General features: G+C 44.2%; 1 protein-coding gene across 3 annotated transcripts in view; it reads left to right on the top strand.

Moving 5' to 3' along the window:
* KCTD1 (potassium channel tetramerization domain containing 1) overlaps positions 1 to 27,105 on the top strand; it is a 202,345-nt gene that overhangs the window by 107,099 nt on the left and 68,141 nt on the right. Inside the window, exon 1 of one of the 3 annotated variants that reach the window (XM_063699137.1) lies at positions 836 to 1,360. The exons of 1 other annotated variant lie outside the window; for it this stretch is intronic. Coding sequence is in view for 1 of the 2 variants with exons in the window: in XM_019014073.4 (XP_018869618.2) it covers positions 1,717 to 3,528 (1,812 nt within the window). In the remaining variant the exon portion in view is untranslated. Of the gene's footprint in view, positions 1 to 835; positions 1,361 to 1,407; positions 3,529 to 27,105 lie in introns of those variants that run through there. One more of the 3 variants, XM_019014073.4, reaches the window with a different exon arrangement.

The following is a 27,105-nucleotide window of genomic DNA, read 5'->3' as shown; positions in this document are numbered from 1 at the left end:
GCAGTTGACATAACTCTCACAGCCTAACTGCCGAGAATTCGGACTTGGAGGTAAATTCGAGGACGCACCCGAGGAGCAGGCGAGGCTGCCTCCCAGGAGGACGGCCTGGCACCGGGGCGCGCGGCTGGGGACCTGACTCCCTCGTGTCCCCTCACCCCAGGGACTCGCAGCTGGCCCGCGCGCCAGGGTACACACGGGCTGCGGGAGGAGGTGAAAGTTAGGATGCAGCGCGAGCTCCGAAAGTGGCCTGGGCTGTGCCTCCTAAGAGAACAGCCGAGGTCCCCGGCGGCTCTGGGACGCTGCCCCTGGGCCGGGAGAGCGGGAGGCGGCGACGCAAGGACGCGCCCGGAGCCTGGGCGCGCCGGGGGCGGGCGTTTGGCTGGAAGTGGGGCAGTGTCTCCTATGGGAAAGCGAGACCCGGCGAGCTCTTTGGCTGCTTTTCCAGTTTCCGAGGTGCCCGCCCCCGCGCGCCTGAGGCAGCGCAGCCCGTAGGGCGAACGAATGGCGGTTGGCAAACTTTGAGTGAGAGTGCGCTCCGGATCCGAATTGCCGAATTGTGGCTGCGGCAGGGTCGGCCGAGACCCAAGTTCGCGTTTTCCGCCTGCCCGATGGGCCTTAGGGAGACTTCAGCTCCACCCTGGTGGAGCGCCTCGCCCGAGGGAGTTGTGTCACTTTGCTCAGGGGCAGGGAGGGTGGCGCCCTGGGCGGGTGGGGAAGGGTCCCTGTGGCCCCTGGGGTCCCAAGCACCTCTTCCCTCGTCTCCCCTCCCACCGGCCCCTCCCAGTCTTCTCTCCCTCGCTCCTTCCCGGGGCTGGCTGGACCGGCGCGGACTTGCCCCAGACCTACGGGGAGCGCCCCAGGTCTTTAATGACAGCTTAAATGTGGCTGTTGGAAAAGTCGAAAGGGATGAGGCTGACGTGGGGCGTGTTTCGCTCCTTTGCAAGAGTCGGAAAGGGAGTTGGGAGCCGCGCGGCTGGCCCCAGGCCCCCGCGCCTCGCCGCCAGCAAGTAGGTGGGGGAGCCGCCGCCGCCGCCAGCCCCATCCCGCTCCCAAGCCTCGCCCGCTGCGCCCTGGCCGCGGGCGCCGAGAGGGTGCGGGGCCTCGCCGTGCCTCCTCCACCCTCCTCATTAACCTGCCTGCTCCGCTCCGCTCCGGGCGGCCCCAGACACGGGTTTCCCGCGGCAGCACCCGCGGCCCGCCCGGCGCAGCCGCCGCCCCGACCCCCCGGCTGCGGGGGGCAATGAGGGGGCAGTGGAAGGGGCACTGCTCCTCGGGCATTACTTAGAGAAACGAGACCGTCCCGCCCTCTCGCCGGCCCTCCCTCTCTCCCGCCCGGGCCCGCGCAATTCTCCGCCAGAGGGTAAGTTGGGAGTGTTTCGCCCCCACCGACAGCTCTCCCTCCCTTTCCTTTTTTTTTTTTCCTTCAAAGTTTTCTTAGAAGTGGGAGCCGGGTGGGGGAGGAAGAAGGTCTGGTCAGCCTCCGTCCTTTACCCTATCTCTCCCGTCGAACTTGTCCCCCCCTCCCTCCTCCCCTCCATCCCCTGCGCGCCGCTGCCCCTCCGGAGCTGCGCTCGGGAATGACAATTGGAGCGCGGCTCCTTTAAGAGCCCGGCTTTGCCTCCCGGTAGCTGAAGGTCATTAAACACAAAAGCTCTCAGCGCTGCGGTCCAATATAGCGCATGCGCCCTGCCCGAGGACTGGCAGAGAGACGGCAATATGGCGAGAATGCCTGGCAGCGGGGACTGTAACACCAGCGCGGGCGGCAGCGCCAGCGCCGCCGCCGCCGCCGCCGCCGAGAACAATGGGGAACGGGGCGAGGGCGAGCGCGGCGCGGGGGGCCGCGGCCGCCGCCACGGCCGTCCGCACTACTGCAGCGCGGGCGAGGAGGAGGAGGAAGAGGAGGAGGAGGACGAGATCCAGGAGGTGCAGATAACGGGGGACGAGGAGGAGGAGGAGGACGGAGGTGGGGGGCTGGAGGAGGACGAGGAGGAGGAGGAAGAGGAGGAGATGGGGCTGGACTGGGACGAGCCCCTGGAGCCCGAGGACTCGGCCGGGGAGGAGCTGGAGCCCGAGCCGGTCCATATGATCAATATGGACCAGAGCGCCGCGCTGGAGCCCGAGGCGCCGCCGCGACTGCTGGCGCCCCGGGCCCGCGGTGGGCCGCCCGGGGACGGCGCCGAGCTGGACCCCGACGTGCTGCAGCGCCCCGAGCGGGCCCGGCTGAGCGAGAACACCCGGCTGGCCACCCGCTACGCCGTGCGCATCTTCCGGGAGTACCTGAGCGAGAAGGCGCAGAGCCCGGACTTCGAGACCATGGACAAGGGGGCGCTGTGCCGCGTGCTGCGCTCCTTCTATGCCGAGGCCCGCTCCAAGAGCGGCCAGCTCTACAGCAAGTCGTCGCTCATCAGCATCCGCAGCTCCCTCAACCGCTACCTCAATGAGCCCCCGTACTGCCGCACGCTCGACCTCACCAAGGATCCCGAGCTGCGCAGCGCCAACCTGACGCTGGCCGCGGTCATCCGCAAGCTCGAGGAGCAGGGCGCCGGGCCGGTGGTGCAGAAGCAAGCCATCACGCGCGCCGACCTGCGCAAGCTGTACACCTCCAGCGTCTTCAGCACCAACACGCCCTTCGGGCTGCTCAACAAGGTCTGGTTCGAGACGTGCATGTACTTCTGCACCCGCGGCCGCGAGAACCAGCGTGAGTTGGAGGAGGACTCTTTTGGGCTGGCCATGGACGAGGACGGTCGCAAGTTCGTCTACTTCAAGTCCCTCGGGCCCTACCACAAGTCGCGCTCGTCGTCGTGGAGCAAGAAGCGCGCCGAGAGCAGCGACGAGGAGAACTTGCCCCGCATGTATGAGACGGGCACCGAGTTCTGCCCCTACGCCAGCTTCGTCAAGTACCTGTCGAAACGCAACCCTCTCTGCAAGGCGTTCTTCCAGCGGCCCCGGGACCACTGCAGCGAGGGCGATGTGACCTGGTACGAGAACAAAGCCATCGGCAAGAACTTGCTAGGCACTCGGATGCAGATGCTCTCCAAGGCGGCCAAGCTCTCCAAGACGTACACCAACCACTGCATCGGCGCCGTCTCCATCGCCACGCTCAACAGCATCGCGGGCATTGGCACCAAGCTGGGCTCGCCCGCCCCGCAGGGCTGCTACGCCGAGGCTCTGAACGGGGCGGCACGGCACCACTCCCACCACCCCCCCACCCATCCCTCCCACCACCACCGCCCCCAGCCGCCCTCGCTGGGGAACACTTACATCCTCCCCAAAGACAGCCAGGTCGGGCCCGACGTGAAATCCGAGGCTGCGCCCAAGCGCGCCCTGTACGAGTCGGTGTTCGGGTCGGGGGAAATCTGCGGCCCCACTTCCCCCAAAAGACTTTGTATCCGCCCCTCGGAGCCTGTGGATGCGGTGGTGGTGGTTTCCGTGAAACACGACCCCCTGCCTCTTCTTCCAGAAGCCAATGGGCACAGAAGCACCAATTCTCCCACAATAGTTTCACCTGCTATTGTTTCCCCCACCCAGGTAACCAAACCAAACTCTATGCATGAAATGTTTCTTTGGTACCACTTCGGGACTAACTTTTGTGCTAAGGCAGCTCTGGGTAGGGGGGAAGTTTTAAAAAGTAGGTAATGTACTGAATCGGATTTCGTTTCACCCTTAGAAGTTAATTCTCTTGGTGCTTTTTGGGAAACTTTACACCTAACCTTAAAAGATGTGAGTGAGGGCATGCTACCTAACAAATCACTGCTGTGCAGTAAGGCGAAAAACTTCAAAGTTCGCCGAACAAAAGGATTAGCTCACTCTTGCAGCCGCTCTTCATTGAATGCATGAGTTTTATAAGGCAAAGACTGCGAGAACACTGTAAATGTAAAGGAAGCAGTTACTTAAGACATATTTGAATCAAGAAACCCTTAAAAGACTCTATTATGTATTCGCCATGACTTTAGAAGGTAGAAAAACAGTTATAAATTATTGAAAAGAAAACGTGCCAATCCCACTTCCTGTAGCTTTTTTTTTTTTTAAAGAAAAGGGGTGGAGAGTGGAGAGCCAGGCAGTTGAGTGCCAGTTTATACTGTAACATGTAGTTGAATGTAAACTGGCAGTGTGGGGTGCAATTTCCATAAACTAAAGTGGGAACGTGGTATCTGCAATTCCAGTCAGGCTGCAAATTGGAGTATGGGCCTGTGGTGCCCAGCACTGTGGGCACTGAAACATTGCTGTCTCCCCCTAGCCCCACGGAGCTCACTATCTAGGGGGCAGATAATACCTAGGAAGTAGATAATTAGAGTAAGAGTGCTATCCCAGCAGCTGAGTCAGCGTGGACAAATCACTTCACTTCTCCTTGGCTTCACTGTCCTCATCAAAGAGGAAGAAACTATTTCCACCCTAACATGGTTTAAGTCTAAGCAGTGCCAAATTCTGGGTCGAGATTGGGGCCTCTAGTGTTAGATTCTTCTTTCCTTATTTTCCCCAAGGTAGTATTTTCGTGAGTATTATTAAAGTTATATTCATGTTTTGGACACTCCCCAGGAGTCAGAAACCAGGGGTCTTTGGACACTGTGTTCTATTCTGCAGGCAGGAGTAGCCACTGGAGGTTTTACAACTTTGACCTGCCTGCCATCAAGCAGAAGTAGGAATTTTGCAGGTCTGAGGGTATAGTGCAGGCCCTCCAGGAACATATGTCAGGTACCTCTGTGCTTTTTCCAAAGTGGAAATTCCAGTTCTGGACACACTGACCCTTTCAAACGTTTACCAGCTAATGGGCAAGCCTCAAGGCCAACTGAGAAAGGGGCTGTGAGTGGTAATATAAACACCAAAGTTGTCTAAAATACACAAGACCTGTAGGCTATGTGTCTTCTGTACTTCAGGTGTGTAGTCCATTTCTGACAGGTTGTGTTAGTGAGTTTTAAGAATGGAGAGGAGAATTTAGGGTTTGCTTTTTCTTTGAAAGCAAAAATAAATGTTCACATTCTTCTGATACAGTAAAAACCCTTGAAATGCCCTAGTTTAGAATAGCACCTGATTAATTAAGAGTTAAAAGCCTAAGAAAGTTTATTAAGGCGTGCATGGCCTTGGGATAACAATGAAACCATTTGTCTACTGGCATCTGTCTGCTGGTTTCTTGACACCAGTGTAATATAGAATTGTGACGTAAAGAACCACAAAATATAAGAGGGTTTCATTTCATTGGTTTTGTTTTGTTCTAAGGAATGCAGTCTTTCAGTCATTATCTTTTATTTACCTGAGTAAAATAAATCAGTTCCAAAAAACTGTATACTGATGCTTTTATTATTCTTGCATTATTGTCAGGTAACTCCTAAGTTAAATATAGATTTGAGTGTCCATATATGGCTTATATGATTATTATGGCTCTCAAACAAGATCTTAGCTCCAAGTCCCTGTTAGTTAAAACACTACAAAAAGTTTTCAGTTTGCACATTTTTAATAGTCAGCTTTTCACTTATGAAGTCTGAGCAGTCGAAGTATTGCTCAGTAGAAAGCTGAGAGCAAACTTTTTCCTTCTTTGTGTATTAAAATCACTGTAAGAGTTGAGGTTCAGTGCATTTCCTGGGGCATAATGCCTAGCTGAGGTTGCTGGCCTGTGGCATTGCTTTGGGTCATCAACTCTTCTGGCTGGTCATTAATCCCCAGGAAATGCCCTGTGCAGCTCCAGCTTCAGTCATTATTACTTAATCATAAACATAGGCTCTCTAGCCTAATACTGACTGGACTTTATCAAGTAGTGTCATACGGAATTCCACTGTTGACCATCTTAGAGACATCTCGATAACAGAGAGGTGACACACTGATGTTTTGATTTTCTACTAATGTTGCAAGTTTCCCTAAAGATGAAGAGCCTGCTTCTTTAAATGCATTTACTCTTTTTACTTCTTGAGGGTGTTGTTAAGTATATTATTTATGGGACTGGTTAAAAAATGAATGCATTCAAGGATTAACAAAGATTATGGAATGTGTGATTGCTCATGTGAAGTATCTGGCTTTTGGGGGGAGTGAGGAATTATGGCGATGGTTGTGATGGTTGCTTTAACTGGTCCACTCTTTAATTCTCTTGAATGGTTGTGTTAAAAGTAAAGCGTAGTTTTAGTTCCTTTGTCCCCCAAATAGCTATTATGATCTAAAATGATCCAGTTATTGGTACGGTTTGCAAGCTCCCAGGTGGAGGTCATGTAGTCCATTTTAAACTGCTTACCACTGTATCTTCCATCCTTATAACTATTCTCTTTGCATAAAAATAGAGCATTTTTCCTACCTCAGAGAACAGTACTTCAGTTTAGAGGGATGAAAGAGATTTATAATTTTGTTCTTTATCATTCTCAGAGGAGAAAATACTAATAAAGTTTAGATTCTGAATGTCATAGTTTTGTCACTACAGTTTTTGTAGACATGTCTCTCTCCTGTGCCAAACAAAAGTGTGAAGCATTTGCAAGCTGTGACAAAGGTGTCTTTAGTTGCACTTGCTTGACCCTAACCTAGATTATTTCCAGAAATACTTTTAAGGAATTCTGTAGAGAGGACATCTATTAGTGGAAAGATTTTGGGGGCTGGTACACATCCCCTGTTTGTGTTTTATTGTCTTCAGTGTGGGCCATTGGTCCTTATAGTTAGCAGGGTGGAAACTGCAGCAGGCTGCAAGCAGGCTGCAAGCAGGCTGACACAGTTAGTTGTTCATTAACTTACCTTTGAGGAGAAGCCAGAGGCTGACAGCTCAGGGAATCCACTCAGGTGCTGTAGGGGCAAGGAAGAAGGAATATTTAATGTATCTACTTAATAGTGAAAGACATGCGTTTTATGTATTATTGAAATAACTGGTAAGGTCCTATTTTGAATTTGAAGACTAAGAGGGAGGGATGTTCTTTATTTCTTATAGATGGAATCAAATTTTTATAAACATGAAAGGAGTATAGCGATTGTAACAAGACTTCTTGCCATGGTTATTTGGAGCTATTAAGATTAACTGCCTTTTAAAGAGTGGGTATTTTTCTGATTTTTAATATTAGTTTGTGGCTACATTCCTTTTTCTACTGCAAGAATGTTTGCTCTCCTTTATGAAAAGTTCAAGTTGGTGGAGAAACTAAATGTTTTGTACATAAGTATATAACTTTCTTCATTCAGGAAGTAGTTACTGAGCGCCTACTGTTTTGGCTTTTGTACCAGGAATCTATAAATTAATCGTTTTCCACCTGGCAAGTAGTCTCATTGGCAAAATTTTGGCTTCTTTATCTGTTTAAACTAGATCAAAATAAAGACAGTTAAAAGGTGATGCACTCAGTGTTTTGCAGCAGTCATTTCGGGAAAGAAATCTGTACCTTTATATTCTCTTCCATGCACTCACATATTAATGTTGTAACCAGTATTCAGGAGTATTATTTTGAATTGATATAAACTCATATCTGATGTCAGTTCACTCTGTACTCAAGCTGACCCATGAAACAGAAAAAGAAATATTTCTTGCCAGGAAGAAAGTGGATCCCATTCATCCAAAACTTAAATATTTGTATCACCCCGATTTTAAAATTTGACTCCCCAAGCAAATGTCACCAAAAGGCCACCCTCTTGTCATTACTAAGTAGTTTTCAAGCAGGAAGAAGCCTTTGTTTTCCGAGGACCACTAGTTATATGTGAGACCACTTGGATGATCATCCAAGTGGGTCCAGGCCAGTCAAAGCCCTACTTCAGTTATCCAATAAAACTTGAGTTTCAGGACACCTTTTGGTGTTTTAACTGCCATTTTGAAAGCAGAATCGATACAGGAGTTCCTGTGTAGTATGTGTCTTTGAAGTCTTAGGAACGTACATGTAAACTAGTCATCTGTAGGTCTGTCATATGTTAGAACTTTTATTTGTAGAACCAATTTTACTTATCTGCCAGTCATTGCATTGTACCAATAGTCAAGTTGCCTTTTTAAAGATTTCTTTGGAGAATTTATATAAGGGATAAGGTAGTATGAATTAATTGATTCAAAAAAAGGGGATATGGATTGACCTTGATAAACTAACATGAAAGAAAACATAGCTTTAACATTTGAAACATTGCACAGGCACACTTCTTTAATTAACGTTTTTAGTGCTCTAAGATGCTGAATTCAGTTCATCCACTGTTAACTGAGCATCTTTCTGCTTGCTAAGTGCTGCAGAGAGGAGCAGGATTCAGTCCTTGCCCTCAAGAGGGATTCATAGAGGCTGGGCAATTAGTGGATTTATGCCCTTAAAGCTGAAATAATTCTCTCTGCTTGCTACATGATCATCAGAGGGGAAACAGGTGAACTCTTAAAGTTTTGGGCCCTATAAAGTTCTTTTGGATTTTCAGATTTATGAAAACTGTTCCTTTGCCTACTCTTCTCTTTCAAGAGAAGATGGGTGCTGAATGGTTTTGAGTCTTTATGACAGCATGAGCTTCTAGATGGCCCAGAAATAAATGATCTTTTCAGCTGTTGGAGATACACTACAGCAAAGGGTATGGGTTGAGATTAAACCTGAATATGAGGTTGTGTTATCTAATGCCCATGACCATAAACTGGATGACAGACCCTGCTATGCCCACACTAGCACTACAGGAAGCTGAACCTAATTGAGGCATGTTCTGGGTTTTCAGTGATTCTCCAAGTTCCTTTCAACACTTTCTTTACAGCCAGACTTCTTACCTTTTAGCTTATAGCGTATAGCAACCTGACAGAGCCTTTCTTTCTCCCTAAAAAAGATCCACTTACATATGACAGCAAACTTTCATTCATGACAGACAGGGTTTTTTTATTTGGCAGGGGTGGATATCATAAATTTTGCCCAAGCCTTGGGTAACAGAATTTTCAAAAATAACAGAGGTAGGAGCTGTCTTACAGTATCGTAAGTCAAAAGTGTCTGCGTTTTCTTTGGAGTTTTTAATCATATGTGCTTTTAGGCAACTCCTGCATGTACGTAGTGTGCTTTGGGCTAGCTTTTCACATTTTCACCCCCAATGAGAATTTCCTTTCTCTGAAGACCCTCTCCATCCTGAGGTGTGTGATTCAGCTCCTCTTTCTCCAGGCAGGGACTTTGGTTGTGTTTGATCCTGTGGGCTGCAGGGCAGCAGGAAGATGGTGCAGGCCTCTAGTGATGAGTTCATTTATGTAACCCCGGATAGCTGAGGGAATTGGAGAGACCTGGAAGGAGAGGGCTGAGGATGGACTCAAGCTTCTTAGTGATCCCCACACCACCAGCCCATTCTGCACCTCCAACCCTGCAGTACCATCTCCACCGGAAGATAGAGCCAATGCCGCTTGAAAATCCTCTTCATAATCCAGACCTTTCCTGGGAGCATCTGGACTCATTCACACCCTGAATTACAGTTGACCATTGAACAACTGAGGGCTTAGGGACGCCAACCGCCTGCAGTCAAAACGCTGCTTTTAACAAATTTTTGACTTCCCCAAAACTTAACTAATAGCTTGCTGTTGACCAGAAGCTTTGCCAATACCATAAACAGTTGATTAACACATATTTTGTATGCTTTATGTATCATCTGTATTCTTACAATAAAGTAAGCTAGAGAAAAGAAAATGTTATCAAGAAAATCATAAGATAGAGAAAATATATTTACTATTCATTGAGTGGAAGTGGATGATCATAAAGGTCTCCTTGTCATCTTCAGGTTGAGTAGGAGGTGGGGGAAGAGGAGGGGTTGATCTTGCTGTTTGAGGGGTGGCAGAGGCAGAGGAGATAGAGGAGGTAGAAAGGGAAGCAGGACAGGCAGGCACACTTGGTGTGACTTTCATTGAAAAACACTCGCATATAAGTGAACCCGCACAGTTCAAACCCCCGTCATTCAAGGGTCAAGTGTACTGCTTTGCCCCGACTGGCAGTGAACCCTGGAAGGTTTTGATCCAGTCTGGGAGGAAGGGGGGTAAAACGTGCTGCCCGAAGAGGCTGGCAGATTTAAGACAGCATTAGGTGCTAGGCCTCTAGGCAACAAGAGGAGGAGTTCAGAAAGGAACGCTAAGGGATGACAGAGACAGATGTTGCTTCCTTTGTGAGTAATTCAGTTGCCAAATTAAAATGTCAGGACTAGTTTGGGAGCTTGTGATCATGAATTTCTAGTTTTACTTCATGTCCCTAGTCCGGTTTAACCCAGTTCAGCCTAGTATCTCCCCATTCAATCCCCATCCTTTCTGTCTTAACACAAGAAAAAGGAAGCAATTATTTATAGCACCAGTTCCCATTTGGGCCCTTTCACTGTGTGCCAGGGACCAAACTAGTTAAGTACACTATCTATATTTTTTAAATTGAATTTCATATTTGTACATTTCTCTGCCTCACCCTCCATTTAGACAAAATGTTCATAGATAATATCTTCATATATATATATATACATATATGTAAACTTGATATTTGAAAAAATCCTTCATTTTTATCATAATCTGAGAAATAAGTGTTGAGGATAAGTTTCTTGTGATTGTGGATTAATTCTGATATTTCAAGTTGCTATGGTTTTTGACATGCAGTTTTAAGGAACTTAACTTAGAAACGTGAATTATTTCCACATTCCTGGCTGTTATGGGTCAGTGAGTGGACTGTTAGACCAGATCCAGGCAGGAGTGAATGGGGGAGCACTGTAGGGGCATAAGGCACGAGGCTCCCATCTTGTTGTACTGCAGTCTGCAGAGACAAACTTGATTCATTCATTGGAGGGTTCTGATGTAAACTGTCACAATCTCTAACTGGTTCTGTAGCTATGGAGTAGAATATAATCATTAACATTAATAATAATGAAGACATACTGAAAGCTTTAAAGTGGTCCACCAACCAGCAACATTTGCATTACTTGGGAGCTTGTGGGAAATGCAAAAATCCCGCCACTCTGTGCCCCTGAATCAGCCCCTGTGCTTGAAAAGACTCCTAGGCAGTGCATGTGCTCTGAACATCTTGAGCACTGGCCGATGTGGTCTCTCATTTAATCCTCATGCAGCCCTTCCAGGAATTATGGTTATTATTTTCATTTTATAAAGGAGGAAGCAAGCTAAGGGTCATAGATGTTGATTCACTTGTTTGAGCCCTAACAACTGGTAAGTAACTATGCTGGGATTTGAACCCAGCCTGTCAGATGCCACAGTATGTTCTTTCAAACCCATGGCCTGTTGATTGCAAAATTCTTATCAACTGTTCAAATAAAAGAATCCAATAAAGAGAAGATGATAGAACATGAAATCACATTATTACCTGTGATGCTTTCTGGAACAACTAAAGAAGAGAGAACTTGTTAAAAGACAGCATTACAAAGCAGTGACATAAGTATGCAGAGACACACAAAAGAATATTTCCGGTGTGTGGCATGCTTCCGTTTTGCTGTGTGGGGCCCCCAACCTTTGCTGGGTCTGAGATTTGGAGCAACCTCATTTGAGAAACTATATCACATAGTGGTTAAGAACAGACTCCAGAGCCACATCCCCTGGAGCAAATCTCAGCTCTGCCCAGATCTCTGGGTGCCTCAGTTTCCTCCTCAGTCAAACGGGGATGATGATAACAATGATCTCACAGGAGCATGGGTGTTAAATGAGATACTGCTTGAAAAGTGCTTCAAATATGAGCACTATATGAATATTTGCTATCATTTTGTTATCTTAGTGCAGAATGCTTTACATTTGAACAAATGCAGATCTTTATCATAAAGTCCTAGCCCCAGCCTTCAGTTTGGCTCTTGGAAGTAGCTTGTCCAGGTGCTGCACTGGGGGCCCCTCTGTTGTTTCTTCTTTTGGGGCATCCATAGACTCTGGCCAGTAGCACTTTTGCAGGTCTTCTGGGAGATGCGAAATCTCAGTGCAGGCTCTTGCACTCTGGCCTACCTGGGCCCTCTTCCCTCTCACAATTAACCTAAAAAAACCCATCCGTGTGGATGCTTTACCTTAAGATTTGCATGTTCTGTGGCCCACGTGGGATTTAACTCCACACCTTCTTCTAACTTAGTTCTGCAGACCCTTCCTGTTTCTCTTTACAGAGGCATGGAAATTTTCTTTTCTTTTCTTTTCTTTTTAAGACGGAGTTTTGCTCTTGTTTCCCAGGCTGGAGTGCAGTGGTGCGATCTCAGCTCACTGCAGCCTCCGCCTCCTGGGTTCAAGCGATTCTTCTGCCTCAGCCTCCTGAGTAGCTGGGATTACAGACATGTGCCACCATGCCTGGCTAATTTTTGTATTTTTAGTAGAGACGGCGTTTCACCATGTTGGCCAGGCTGGTCTCAAACGCCTGACCTCAGGTGATCCACTCGCCTCAGCCTCCCAAAGTGCTGGGATTACAGGCATGAGCCACCATGCCCGGCCAGAAATTTTCTAGTGCTAAAAAATTAGCACTAGGATTTGGGCAGCCCACTGATGGGCATAATTGCTGCCCAGGCTACAGCACATTCACGTATGAAATGAGACAACAATGAACAGAATGAAATCAACAGTTTTTCAAAAGAGATTAAATTTTATTTGGAATGGCTTGAGATGAAGGGAGTGGTCATTATACTAGGATTCCTAAAATATTATGAAGGTCATTATAGCTATAATCTACATAAATCTCTTAATTTCAGTATTCTAGAAGTAGGGTCTATATTTGGCTAGAGCCTGTGTTATGATGTTTACGTTTCCCTAATGCAAAAATGCACCACAATTTTCTAATACTTGACTTCTGCCTTGGATACTATGTAAATCAATAGAAATGCCACTTAAAGTTGAGGTGTACTAATATACGGTTGAAATAGACTACAGAATTAAGATAATTGGTTGGTATTTTGATACATTATCGCTGACCAGTTAATGATCTTTTGTGACTTGTTTTTAGTGTGACAGTGCAGGGATTTATTACCTCTGATTTAGTTTGCCCTCCAAATACTTACAGTATTCAGCCAGCATAGTCCTTATGGAATAGGTTTTTGGGTTTTATAGAATAGCATATTGTATTAAGCCAGTTTATATGGAATATTGGCTTCTATTTTGTGATATTCTTTCTGACAAAACTATATCTAAATAGATTTTGGATATTTTCTTACATCTTGAACAAATATTGTTGTTGTTTTTTTACTCCAGAAAAAAAAGAGACTTGCTGAATGTTTATTTTTCAGTGGATTGAGGTAGCAATTTAGAAACATGTTGCTGTAGAAACACACAGATCTAAATAAAAGTATAACAAGAACATTAGAAAGCTGATTATGCTAGCTTCTTTTCTGCTCACCCCAGAGTTCTTTCACATGTTCGTCTTTTATAATTAATGGTAGGGTGTTCACAATGCTGGATTTTACTGTTTTTTTCAGGATCACTTTAGGGAGGTGGTGGGCGTGGTAATGTTCCAGGAATGTGTCTCGTGGGTTTTTTTTTTTTTAATTTATGAAAAGGATCATGGAGTCATAGAATCCCATGTCATCCTATAACTCCTCCCTTGAAGGGTTTTTAGAACCACCTCTTGGGACATGAGCCAAGATCTGAGAGAGAGGCAAGGTGAAGGAGAATGCTATTCAGAAAAACTGGAAAGCAGATTCATTTCTGAAAGCATTTATTGAGCACTTACTGTGTGCAAGGTAGGAACTTGGAGGTGAAGAATAACTTAGAAATATTTAAGAGAAGACACTGGAGAAACTACAGTGGAATACCTAGGGCAAGTCCAAAGTACTGGCTGGAGATCAGTCTTATCTCATTTGATGAGTGTTCCCAGGTCAGCCCTGGAGAGTAAGGGGTGTGTATTAGTATCTCAGAAATGGGACCAAAAGTGGCCTAACAGAACTGAAAGACTAAACAGTTAAACCTGAAGTGCATGTATGGGGAATGTGGAAACCCAGGAAAAAATAAAATATTACCTTGTCAAAAAATTTAAGCCTTTTTCTTTGCTGTAACATTGCAGGCTTCTCCAGTAAGCCTTAGTATACTTGTGTTTTAGGTGTCCCCACTCCAAGTAAGCTGCCACATTCCACCACATATGAGCCACTCTAAATGTTCACCCTGTTGTGAAGCCACATATTTTAAAATTGAGCATATGTACAATAATCCCACAAAATCCAGAACTGGTACCCTGTCATAGTTCACATGTTAATTACAACTCACACTCACTAAATGTATGGCTTTGGAGCCCAGCGTGGTTTCATTCACCTCTCAGGTCTGTGGGGCCACACTATGAGTAATCACTAAGGTACTTGTAGATAGTTTTTCACAGGAAAGCAAAGGGCTTTCCTGTATGTGATTTCATTCCAAGGGCTTAGTAGGGCAGTTCCTAGTGTCAGGTACTGAGCTAGACAGTAGACAGACTGAGGGGACACAGGAAAAAAAATCTTTTTTTTTTTTTTTTTTTGGAGGAATCACTCAGTCTCGTGGGGGAGGCAAATAAGTAACCAAATGAATAAACCCTGACTGTGTGTTAAGTCCTGTGAATCTATGCACAGCTGAAGGGGAAGGATAGGAACTTTCATCATACCCATTCTACAGATGAGGAAAACTGACCCTCACATTCACCTACCTACCAAGAAGCAAAGTTAAAGTTCTGGTTCCAGCTCCAGGCCACTTCTACACTGGTACTTTTAAAGCTGTACCTTATAGATAAAGTTATAAACATGGTATAGTTAGGTGTTAAAGAGAGGAGAAAAAGGACACCAAAACACAAGTATATTGATGGATGTGTCTTTTGAAAACAGAATGAATCTTAGTGTGATTTTGTGTTTTTGGAGCCTCAGGGAAAGAAAGGGGAACATGATGGGTCGGGTGAAATGAACAGCCCAGTCTTCCAAATGTCAGTGTACACCCGAGACATCAGTGGCTGAAAGCTACAGTCTTAGGTTGACTTGGGGACTTTTTTTAAAATACAGAGTCAAGCCACCGGGAGCCATTTCTTCAGTGGGTCAGTGCAGACTGGCTCCTTGCTGGGAGTCTGACGCTCGCTGGGACCAGTCCTCTGTTTCTTTGGTTCTTTATCTGTTCACTGACTGTTTGGCAGTTGAAGACTTGCTCCCCAAGGCCCTCAGTCTTTGCCACTTCATTCAGAGCACTTAATTAAAAGAGAAAAGGAATGCAGTTCTGATGCAGTTATAACTAGTAAAAAGAACCAATAAAAATGACTATAAAGTGCCTGACAAATAGAAAATGTTTAGTAATACCAAGGTACTTTATGGGGGAAGGGTTTACCTCTTGGCACAGGATGGCAGCCCCCCCCCAACCCCAGGCTTTTCCCTCCATGATGCCATTGGCAGGGAGCTCTTGCCCAGCCAGAACAGGTGAGTGAAAAGATTCTGCTGTCTTGGAGTCACCTGACTTCTTACTACAAGAACATCCTTCAGAAGTGAAAATCACAGACATGTAGGTCTTTTGCTGGTGATGACAGATAACACAAGAGATAAAGAATACTTTGGTGATGAGAGTAAAAGGGAAAATGAGGAAAAGACAGTAGAAAAAAGTATAGGAGAAGTAAGTGGTTAAGGAACCTCTGGTCATAAAGAAAGAGGTACATCAGTTTGGAGCAAAACTCATATCTCTATGGGTTCTGGTAGAATTACCAAGGGATAGACCAAGTTAAAGTTACATGAATCATTGACCTGAATGATCTTAGGCAGGTTACTACATTTCTTAATAGGGATAATACAAATACACTTGTATTAAAAGCCCATAGTAAGTGCTGAATAAATGATAGCTTTAAAATACATATGTATAAAATATACATATATATTCTATTGGTTAGAGATTATTGACAGGTTAGAGGAAAATGAGAGAGATTATATACAATTTACAGATGATCTTCAGTATTCTCTTTGAAAGATAAGACAAAGGGTCCAAAAAAATTACAAAATATTTATAAACACAGGCAGAAGTATGGAGATGTACAAAGAAACCAGTTGGAGAACTCACATCTTTGGCAAGGATAAAATAATGATAATCAAGAGACAAATAATAAAAACTAAAGTTTAGAGAAAGATGGATATTAAATTATAGGTATAGGTACTATGTAACTCACTAAAATAGAAAAATAAAATGAAACACAAACTTCTTTATGCCACAGAGAAAAATTTAAATATACTTTATGTAAAATATTTAAAGGATTAATTTTGAACAAACTCTAAGTAGATTTTATTTTCTATGTATATTTTTAAGTAGACTGTAAATAAAAAGATTGAAATGAATTACAAGTGTGAGCAATATAAATCTTCAGGTTTCAGTAAGATTATCCATCTCATAAAAAATATACAAATTGATTTTTCCTAATTATAAGCAGTGTACTTATGGAGATCAGTCACTTTTTATTTATAATTTTCATTAGAATGTTACGATACCAGTAAACCATATTCCAAATGTGTTTCAATAAAGAAATATCTTAGTCATCTAGAATATGACTAAGAACCTCTTATACTTTTATTATTAAAATCTAACACATACAACCAGATGATAAATCGCAAATTCCATGGCTTGCTTTTTTTTTTTTTAATAATAGCTTTAAAAATATTCTCACAGGCCAGGAGTGATGGCTCATACCTGTAATCCCAGCACTTTGGGAGGCTGAGGCAGGCAGATCACTCGATCTCAAAGAGTTCGAAACCAGCCTGGGCAATATGGTGAAACCCCATCTTTACAAAAAATATGAACGTTAGCCCAGCATGGTGGCACATGCCTGTAGTCCCAGCTACTCGGAGGCTGCAGTGGGAGGATTGCTTGAGCCTCAGAGGTGGAGGTTGCAGTGAGCCAAGATCGTGCCACTGCACTACAGCCTGCGCTACAGAGGAAACAAAGAAAAAATTCTTATGGCCACTTAGCTAGAAAAGATCTCATCCAAATACAATAAAGAATATGAAACTTTCTGGCAATGTATTACATAGAACAGTAGCACTCTTTGTAATAAAGTGCTCATTTGAGACAAATTAAGTCATTCTCTTAGCCCCCTTTTCCTACTTGACTGAAATAAAATACTTGCTCAGTTGACAAAAACCATCAAATAATTCACATTTTAGTCGTAATTTAGTTTATACTAGCTTGTTTAGAAATAAAGTCAGCAAACATTATCTGCATCATAAAGTGTGAATCGCAGTTAGATTATTAGCCTTCAATGCATTGCTTGGTAAGAGGGCTACTACATATCTCATTCCTGAAGAATTTGTTCCCACAATCAACCCAATAACTAACATCTGTGTATCACATGTTATGTAACTACTCAAGGTCCCCTATTCCATGTGATCCTCACAGCAATCTCATAGGCTACAGAGGTTAAGTGACCTGCTCCAGGAAGGAGGTGGTCAATGGCAAACCTAGGACTGGATCCCAGGTCTTTCACTTCTTCTATTCATTTAACAAACATTTATTGAGCACCAACTTCGCTGATCACTGAGGACGCAATAAAGAACAAGGCAGTGAAGGTCTTGTTTCCCATGGACTTGACAGTCAAGTGGGAAAGACAGGAAAACTAATAAAACCATGATTAATATAGATGGAAGCAACTGAGCAGCTACTCTAGTCCCCAGGATTCCTCCTCTTAATGTGTCATCTTTTTCCCCATCAGTTGGGTCCCACCCCCACAGAAGCAGGCCACACTGACCACTCATGCCAACATAATCACAATAAGGCACTGCGTAAAGCCAGAGCCAGACTTCTCTGACCACCTCAACCTGTTGTTAGGTAGGGCAGACATCACAGGTGAGAAGATGGTGGCCTAGAGAAGGTGAGTAGCAGATTCTGGCCTAGAGGCAGGAAGTGATCAGCAGGGAGCCATGACTCACGCCTATAACCCCAGCACTTCGGGAAGCCGAGGCTAGAGGATTGCTTGAGGCCACGAGTTTGAGACCAGCCTGGGCAACATAATGAGACCCCATCTCTACAAAAATTTAAAAATTAGCTGGGTGTGGGAGTGCATGTCTGTACTCCCAGCTACCCTGGAGGCAGGAGGATCTCTTAAGCCCAGGAGTTCAAGGCTGCAGTGAGCTATGATTGTGCCACTGCATTCCAGCCTGGGCAACAGAGCAAGGCCCTGTCTCAAAAAAAAAAAAAAAAAGAAAAGAAAAATAAAAAGAATAAAAAAGGAATTGATCCTGACTCATAGACTCAGAATCTCTCTCCTTCTTGACAAAGCCGCCTCTCCTCACTTGTTAGGTTATGTGTAGCCTTTATGGTGTGATTACATCCTGCCTTATTCAGCCCATCCTCATCCCGGCATAGCACTCAAAATCTGAATGAATTGCTCAAGGGCTGAGATCTTTGTTCTCTGGGATACACACTTTCCTTCCAACTACCACTCTCCAGAAAGGTCTGTTAAGAAATCAGGCCTTTCTCCCCCATTCTTATAAAAGAAAGCAGCTAAGGTATTATTGATGGAATCAAAAGAAACTGTTAACAAAGGCAAGCACTTGTTTGTGAAATGCTTCATCCATATTTGTAATGCTAAAGAATCGTGGGATTAGCTTTGGAGAATGAGATCAGCTTGGGAGGCCGCTGTTCACAGCTAAACTGTATCCTGATCCTCCCACTTGGTGTCAATGAGGTGACCTCACCAAACAAATTTAGGAAGAGCCCTTCTGAATAGGGCAACTAGGATCCAGGAATACCTGGTCAGGTGACATTTAGAATCTCTTTCCACCCTAAGAACCTATGATTCTACCCTGGCAAAAAATGTCTGCAAATCAAATGCTTCTAAATTAGATCAAAGTTTAAGTACACTGAGGGAAATTCTGTTTTTATAGCTCCTGTTTGTCCTTGATATGAATTTTGATACTGGGTCAGCCTTTTTAAAGTTAAACATACTTTGGTATACCTTACAATGTTGTCATTTTTGGTTAGGATTTATATGTTTTAAGGGTATATACACATATACTTGTTTTTTACAATATTTGACTTAATGAAATCTGTATGTATTTGACTTAAAGTATTTCAACCTGTGGTTGAAATTTTCTAATTGATTTTGGGTTATTTTATTTAATTTATTTTTCTTTAATAGAGACATGGTCTCCCTATGTTGCCCAGGCTGGTCTCAAACTACTGGGCTCAAGGGATCCTCCTGCTTCAGCCTCCCAAGTGCTAGGATTACCGGTGTGAGCCACCATACTCACTGTTTCATTTTATTTTATTTCATTCATTTTATTTGCCATAATCAGAGTAGTTCTTCAAAACAATAATCGTTATATATTTGTAAGAGTGAGAATTAATATTTTCATGATTTTTATTCCTTCTGCTGTTTAAATAAATAAAGTCTATTCCTCAAAGGCAGTGACATGGCCTGTGTTGCTCACTGCCCTATTCCCCATGCCTGCCACAGTGGTTGGTGCATACTAAGTACTGAAAGTACTTGCAGAAATGAATAAAAATATGTTATAGTAACATTTTAAGGTTACTTGATAATCTTTGCCCTCTTTGCCTTGAACAGAAAGGATCTAAGTATTTTACCCTTATTTGAAAAGATGAAAAATTCCTTAGCTGTGAAGGTTAGAAATAAAAAGCTCTTCCAATAGCACATAAAGAAAAAAACCCACATCATCCCTTAAATAGTTGTTACATACCTACTGTGTGCCTGGCACTGTGCTGTTCTCTGCAGGGTCAGACGATTAAGACAGTGCCCTGAAGGTTAAGTCAAGTGCTCTACCACGTATGTTCCAATTTTAATTTGTTCTCCTTTGTTGATTTCTTAGCACATAGTAGGAATCACATACACCCAAAATAAATCATCAGCCAAATTAACTGTGGTTGTGATGTAATACTGCTGTCCTAGTGAGGTGTGGGTCCGTTTGGGTAGGTTGTGCCCTCTGTGGATGAGGGAGGGATAGGACCGAGATGGACTTGCCCCAAAGTTCACCAAATCTAGACTTTCAGTCTCTTCCGTGTTTCGGGTCTATATGGGTGTCCTTTTCCTCTCTGCCTCAAGCCTACTCATCTTTTCCTTCCTTTTTTCCTTTCCCTGTAACCCTCATATCTCTTCTGTCTTTCCCTGGCTCAACCTCTAACTCCTTGGAAATACAACAAAGATAGACTGTATTATAGAGGTTCAGAATCACCCAGTATATATTTATTCAAAGTGTAGGGTTGACAGAGCAAAATTGAAGTTCTTAGGGAAAGAACTCCAACTTGAGGGGGTCCATGTTAAAATTTGGGTGTAGAGAAAAGAGTAAGAAGAACTCTAGACATATTGCTTTGAAATATTAAGGGAATAAATGTCAACCCAGGGCATGAATCTGTCTAGTCTTCCATTTCCATTCCCTTGGGAGACTCTGATTTGTAAGTAAGCACCCTTTCTACAGAAGAGAAGGGCCAGAGACAGGCCTGGATCCTTGTCTGTAGGTCTAGCCGTCCACCTTAGGGTTTTGTTGACATTGTTTATGTTTAGCACCTCTTCTCACTTTCTGAGTTTAATTCTGTTACTATTAGGATATAGCACATGCTCTGTTAGGAAATATCTTTGACTATTGTCACTAATCCTGTTTTACTTTTTACTTTTATGGGATTTGGTCATGGATCCCATTTGTCCTTTTGATCATTCACAACTGCAGAAATTAAAATCAGTATTCTCAAAGTTATTTAATATCATTTGGAAATTTGTATTCTGTTAGGCACAACCTCCTTGGGTTACATTTTATTTTAAATGTAAAGAATGTGGTCTGAGAGGACAAAGTACAGTTAATAAAAGGATATGAACTTACCTGTTTTTCTTTCTTGGCACTTTTCTTCAACTGGTTAGTTTCTCTTGGTTCTTCTTTTCCTTTGGGATTTACTCTGTTTTAACTTCTGGGGATGCAGAGAGAGCAACAGAGAGAAGGATTTTGGACTAAGAGATGTGGTAGACAGAAATGTACATGAGCAAAGGCCCTGATACAGGAAAGAACATGGAACATTCCAGAATATTCTAGAAAAGAAAGTTCACGGGCTTGTAGCCTAGAGAGGATAGGGAAGTGGTGGGAGAGAAAGCTGAAGAGTTCAAGGTGCAAGTGCCAAGGCCATTTAAAGGTTTCAAGCCTCATCTTATAGGCAGGGCAGTCATGGAAGGGTTTTGAGTGGAGGGGGAGATGCGGACCATGGATTGCAGAGGGATCAGAGCAAGGGGAGAGGTCATTGTGTCTGAGGACTAGGATGGCAGTAGTGGGTGAACAGAAGTAGATATTGACATGCTAGTGCTGCGTGTGGAAACAGAGGCCACTGCAGGGGAGTACAAGAGGCTGTGATGGGTCTGCTTTAGAAGCATTGGGCTTGAGGGGCTTATGGTGTGACTAGGTGGAAATGTTGGATAAGCAGGTAGATACACAGGTTTGGCAAAGGTGTGGGCTGGAGGACTAAATTTGGAATTTCATCAGTTTACAGATGATAATTGCAGCTATTGGGGCAGATTGTTCTGCTTAGAAAGAAATTACAGTGACAGAAGAGAAGAGGGCCTCAAGAAACCGGAATCTGTGGAGGCAAAGCAAAAAAAGTGTTGCCGGCATAGAACTACAAGTGGCCGGAGAGGAGGAGGGGAACTGTGGGCCTTAGTTTCAGGGGCAAAGGGAGTGGTCCATTTTGTTCAATGCAGCTGAGATTTCAAGTGAGATGAGGCCTGGGTGTGTGTCCTGCAGCTTCTCTATAAGGAGGCCATTAGTCATCTCTGCAAGAACAGTTTTGTGGGGCATGGGACAGAAGCCATATTGGTGAGAATTGAGGGAGCCTGAGAGGTGAAGAAGGAGGAACAGAAACATGGCTCCAGTTTGACTGTCAAGGAGGCAGGCAGCAGAGCAGCAGCTGGAGGAAGGCAGGGCTCTAGAGGAGATGATAGGTGGATCCCGTACGTTTTTAAAAAGAGAGAGGACCTGAACCTGTTTAGAAAGAGCAAGAGAGATGGCAGAGTATAGGCATGGCAGGATCCTGAGGACAGGTGGAGTGATTGGCTTTAGATTGTTTTATTAACTTTTTATAGACTTTAAACTCAGAAGGAAAAGATTGACCCACGTTCAGCTGGCGCTGTGGTCTCACCTTCCCCTCACCATCCTGGGACCATCCTCCTCACATGGGGCCCACTGTACTCCCACAGAAAGGATCCTGGCTCCCCATTAAAGGCTGTTCCTCATTCAACCAGATGAACTCCAGCATCCTTTTTACTTTGAGTAGGAGACAAAAGCTGAGGATCAAGTTCAAGGTAGGGACCTATAGTATTGAAAGAAAAGCTAATAAAATAAGAGTGCTGTCTAGAAATATTTCTCAGACCACAGAGAGAACCAATGAGTTCCATTCTGTGCAACATGCTGGGTCTGGTGTTTTTGGGATTAAAATAGGCTCTTGTTAGCATTACTTTAATTGATTTTAAGTGCAGTGCCTGTATGCAGAGAGAGTTTCTAGATTTCAGGCTGAGTTGGGCCTGAGTAGACTAGATGCTCATCAGGGAAGAGCTAGGCTGCTATTTGCTGGCTTTTTCTGGAAAAAAATTACTGGATTTGAAACAATTATATTTTTTTCTCTTATTTATTTTTCCTTAATAACATTTGTCAGAGCAGTTTTAGGTTCACAGCAAAATTGAACAAAAATTATGTAGAGTTCCCATAAACCTCCTGCCCCCAAAAAGGCACAATTTACCACAAGATTGACATCCAGAAACAGCGTGGTACGTTTGCTGCAATTGCTGAAACATTGACACACTGTTATCACTCAAGGTCCATACTTTACAGGAGGGTTCATCTTAGTGTTGTACATTTTATGGATTTGGACAAATGTATAGCGACATGTCTCTGCCATTATGGTATCATATAGAATAGTTTTACTGCCCTAAAAGTCCTCTATGTTCCACCTCATCATCCCTCCCACGCCCCCCCCTTTTTTTTTTTGCAGTAGCCCTCTTTCACGTAAACATAAAAATGTGTTTTTCAGCCTCACCTGTTTGAAGATCTTGACACAACCTTAATAATAGCTTTGTTTTGGTTTGAGTACACAAAAGAAAAATTCAGTCACTGACATGGAATTAGGACACTAAAGCAGTAGGTCATTCAATTGTCTTCTGCATCGAATGCTAGCTTTATTCTTCTCTCTGTTAGTTGCTCTCCCTCCCCTTTTAAAGTTCTCTGTAGTTCCCATTTCAGCAGAAGCTTTTTTCCCTCCTCTGGGCAGGCAGACCTGTCCTTGACCCTGACCTCCCACCTTGCAGAGGGCCAGTCAGTGAGGATGTGTATGGCCCTTCCTGGCACTGCAGAGTAAATTTCTGTCCCTAAAGAGCCAAGGAGGAGAAGCTTTGGCTTTTTAAGTTGCTGATGATAATGTCCCAGGCAGAGGGCAGGGAAGTTAAAAACAGGTAGTTTGGGAATTAAGGGGTTAAAGCATTAGTGCTCACAGCTCCACTGTTTACGCATCACTACATTTTACAGAAAATAGGTTGCTTTAATCCTAGGGAAACTGGTCATTGTATATTTTGTGGTTTGAAAGTTGTTGGAGACAAAAAAAAAAAACAAAACCCAAAATGTAAGATAAATGGGACTGAAAATACCAATTCTTCAGGGAAAGGCTCCCTCAGAGATAAGCTGCTTTTAATCCACACATGTTCTCCATTTCCTAGTCTTTTTCTTTTCTTTATCTTTTCTCAAGTGGGATTGGCTCAGCATTTTCAAGTGTTGACTGAGCCCCTCCTGGGTCTCCAGCATCCCTCTGGATGCGCTGAAGGAGGCAGCGGAGCAGAGGAACCCCTTTCTGTGTGCCTTGGGCTTGACTTTTGCTCTTTCTGATTTTGCCATGTTTCTATTTCCCTAGCATCTTTCTCTTGGCTATTCCAGCCTCATCTCAAGTGACAGTCACCACGAAATCCCAGGTTTGATGTGCTAGTTATATTTTCTAATACCTATTCAAACACATGTAGGACTATTTAGAAGCCGTAAAATGGTCATCGCGTGCCACCTCAAATAATCCGGCAGCTCTGCAGGGGCACGAGGTCCTCTATGTGCGAACCCGGGTCTAGATCACAGCCTCTAAGAGCTGGAAGGAATCCCGCAGATTTCTTGAATTTCGTGAATTCCTTGAGGCCCAGGGAGGTTCATTGTGCATGGGCAGCATGGTCTCCCTCCTCCTGCTGCTCCCCAAATCTCCAGAAATGCATAACCAACACACCGGCTCTCCTCGGAGAGGGCTGCTTCTTCACTGGTCTCTTTTCTCACATTTAACTGTCACAATTTTGTGCCGCCCTGGATTTTTTTTTTCAACCCAGAAGAAAATGCTCTTAAAGACTGGCCACCTGCCTCCAGAAACATAGGATCTGGTAAACTGTCTGAATAATTTGTATGTCTCTCTCTGAACTACTCTTCACTAAACACCTACTACAGGGGCTGTGTAGGCTCTGGAAATGATAGCAGGCCACAAGATGACAAGCGCCCTGCCCTCTCAAGAGCTTATATCCTAGGGGGAATGAGATGGACAGAAAGGGGAAATAGGTAACATTAAGAAAATATGCTGAGCACAGTGGCTTATGTCTGTGATCCTATCACTTTGAGAGGCTGAAGCGGGAGGATCATATGAGCCCACAAGTTCAAGTTTACAGTGAGCTATGATCATGCCACTGCACTCCAGCCTGGGTGACAGAGCAACACCCTGTCTCAAGGAAGGAAGGAAGCCAGGCAGGGAGGGAGGAAATCTTATATAGTAGTAAATGTAAATGTATCTTCAGAAAATGAAAACAAGGGGACATGACAGTTGGTTATCAGGAGAGTGGGGCTGCTTAGATGTGGGCTTTGGGAAAGAAATTGCCAAGGCAGGAAGAGGCTGACCATAGGAGAGCATCCCGGGCAGAGGGATCAGCTCACGCAAAGGTTTTGGAAAATCTTTGGGAAATACCAAGTTAGTTCAGTTTGACTTGGCTGCAGAGAAGGGGATAAGGTGGAGCAGTTAGTTGGACCTCACTGGAGGCTGTGGGGAATTATTGAATATTGGCTCACAAAAGGTAATCACATCCCTGAATTCAGCCCTGGAAATGAAGCAGATTTGTTCCGCCAGCGGATCAGAGCACATGCATTGTTGCAGTTTGTCATGTGGTTACTTTAGTATCTCTAAACTAGATTTGATCTGTGGGGACACTAGTGGCCCTACCTCACCAGAGTGTGTCTGCACCCTCTTAGCACAGTGGAGCTTCCTGCTAACCCCTAAGGCCTTCTGGAAAGTCCATACTGAGAAAAAGAGAGTTGCATGTGCAAAAGAAACCAAGATTTTTAAAGTTGCTGTTTGGATCATTCTGCCCTGCCCTCATCAAAGGAAGGTGTTGGGGATTGGCAGTTAGTATTGGCTGGGTTTTCTATGAGAGAGTTTTTTTTAGGGAAATGAACTTTTTTGATATTCAGCATTCTTTCCAGAGGTCCTTTCTGGGTGGAGTTCGTCCAGGCAGTACATATAAACAGTGAGATCAAGGCATTTTGTTAAAGGAGAACTAAAAGTTGTGCCTCTAACAAATGACTCCAGAAGAGCATATGCGGTTTGTGCCTTTAGATTTTTTTTTAAATTAAAAAATGTCTTAAAATTTAACACATGTACATGTTAAAATTTAAAAATATACCATGAAAAATGACTCTGCCTCCTATTTCTGACTGCCAATCCCCCATTTTCCTCTTTAGAGACAGCCACTGTTAACATTTTCTTGTGGATTCTTCCAGAGATATCATATGCACATTCAAACATATATGTACATACCACATATGGGTTTTGAAAGGTAGAGCTTTCTTAAATGTTTGGGTGTATGGCAGCTCCTTAACGGTTAGGGAAAAATTGAACAATATTGAAAAAAGAACAATACAGAATGAATAATATCATTGGGATACTGATTCCTGAGCCTGAGTGACTTTGGGGGCTCATGTAAATAATGCAGATCATTCCTACAGAAAAAAGTATAAATAATACATACAGTTAAAGTGAGCTAACTCTATCTGTAAAGACAGAGTGTTTCGAAATAAAACAGACCTTGAATTTTCTCGTTTTGTCTGTAATAGGGGAGGCTTTGGGAGTCTTGTCTCTTTCTCTGTCTCACTAAAGCTGGATAGTGATGGAGCCTGTGAGCGCTGTCTTGCATGCTCCTTGGCGCCTTCACCTTGGCCCAAAAGTAAGGGTGGATGTGGTCCTGGGAGCTGTTCCTAGTAACAGGCATCCCCCTACCCCTGCTGGAAAGCAGGCAGTGTGTGCCTGGTGAGGTCTAGATCCTAATCCAGTTGTTATGGGTAGGATGCATCTTTTCAATGATGGGCTCAAGGTATTTGCATTAGAAGATACCAAGATAATAATTGAGAAGTTTATGAATTCATTCCCTCTTGTCCCCTACATTGTCTCCAGTGTGATTGCTGCAGTCTCCAAATCCTGCTCAATGACTGCTGAGCCGTTCTGAGACTGCAGATTCGAGTCTGTTCTCTGCTTGAAGCCCCGTTGGCCAGCAGTGAGTGTGCTCAGACCCCAGAATCCAGGTCATCATTCCGGCACCAGCCAGAGTTTGATCTCCTAAACATTAATTGTTGTTTCACAAATTGCATTTTCCAAGCTGCTTGAAGCTTTTCTTAATTTAGGAAAGAGGAATCAACAATAGATTATGGGAGGCTCCCCACCACTATTTTTCCAGACTCAAAAACTGTGTTAGATAGTAAGATTCTCAGAAAACCACACAAGGCTTACCTTAGGTGTATGAACGGTTTGGATTTTATTTTTTTTGTTTTAAATTTTTTAATTTTATTATTTGTTTGAGAGAGGATCTCGCTGTGTTGTCCCAGCTGGCCTTGAACACCTGGGCTCAAGTGATCCTTCTGCCTCAGCCTCCTGAGTAGCTGGAATTACAGGCTTGAGCCACCACACTCAGCTTTTTTCACATTTTAATGTGCTTCTCACATATATCTAATTTGATCCCTACAATAACTCTTTTGGGTGGCCGGGGGAGGACTATTATCTACGTTTTATAAATGCAGAAATTGAGTCTCAAAATAGCCAAATCCCACGACAATTTCATACAGAAAGTAAGTCACTATCTGCAACAGAGTTTCCCCCAAAGTAGAGGGAACACCGACCCTTCAATAGGTATCTAAAGAAATAGAGTTCCAGGGTCAGGGAAGCTTGGCAAACAGTGCCGTCCTCTTGGAAGCCCTATATAAAGAATCCTGTTTAACTCAGTGTTTCCCAAATCTACTTGATCGTTAATCGTCCCCTGCCTCCACTTGGTAATATCT

The sequence above is a fragment of the Gorilla gorilla genome, chromosome 17 (genome assembly GCF_029281585.2).
Source record: "Gorilla gorilla gorilla isolate KB3781 chromosome 17, NHGRI_mGorGor1-v2.1_pri, whole genome shotgun sequence".
Taxonomy (NCBI): domain Eukaryota; kingdom Metazoa; phylum Chordata; class Mammalia; order Primates; family Hominidae; genus Gorilla; species Gorilla gorilla.
The sequence above is the reverse complement of the archived record's forward strand: the minus strand, read 5'-3'. Positions and strand labels throughout refer to the sequence as shown.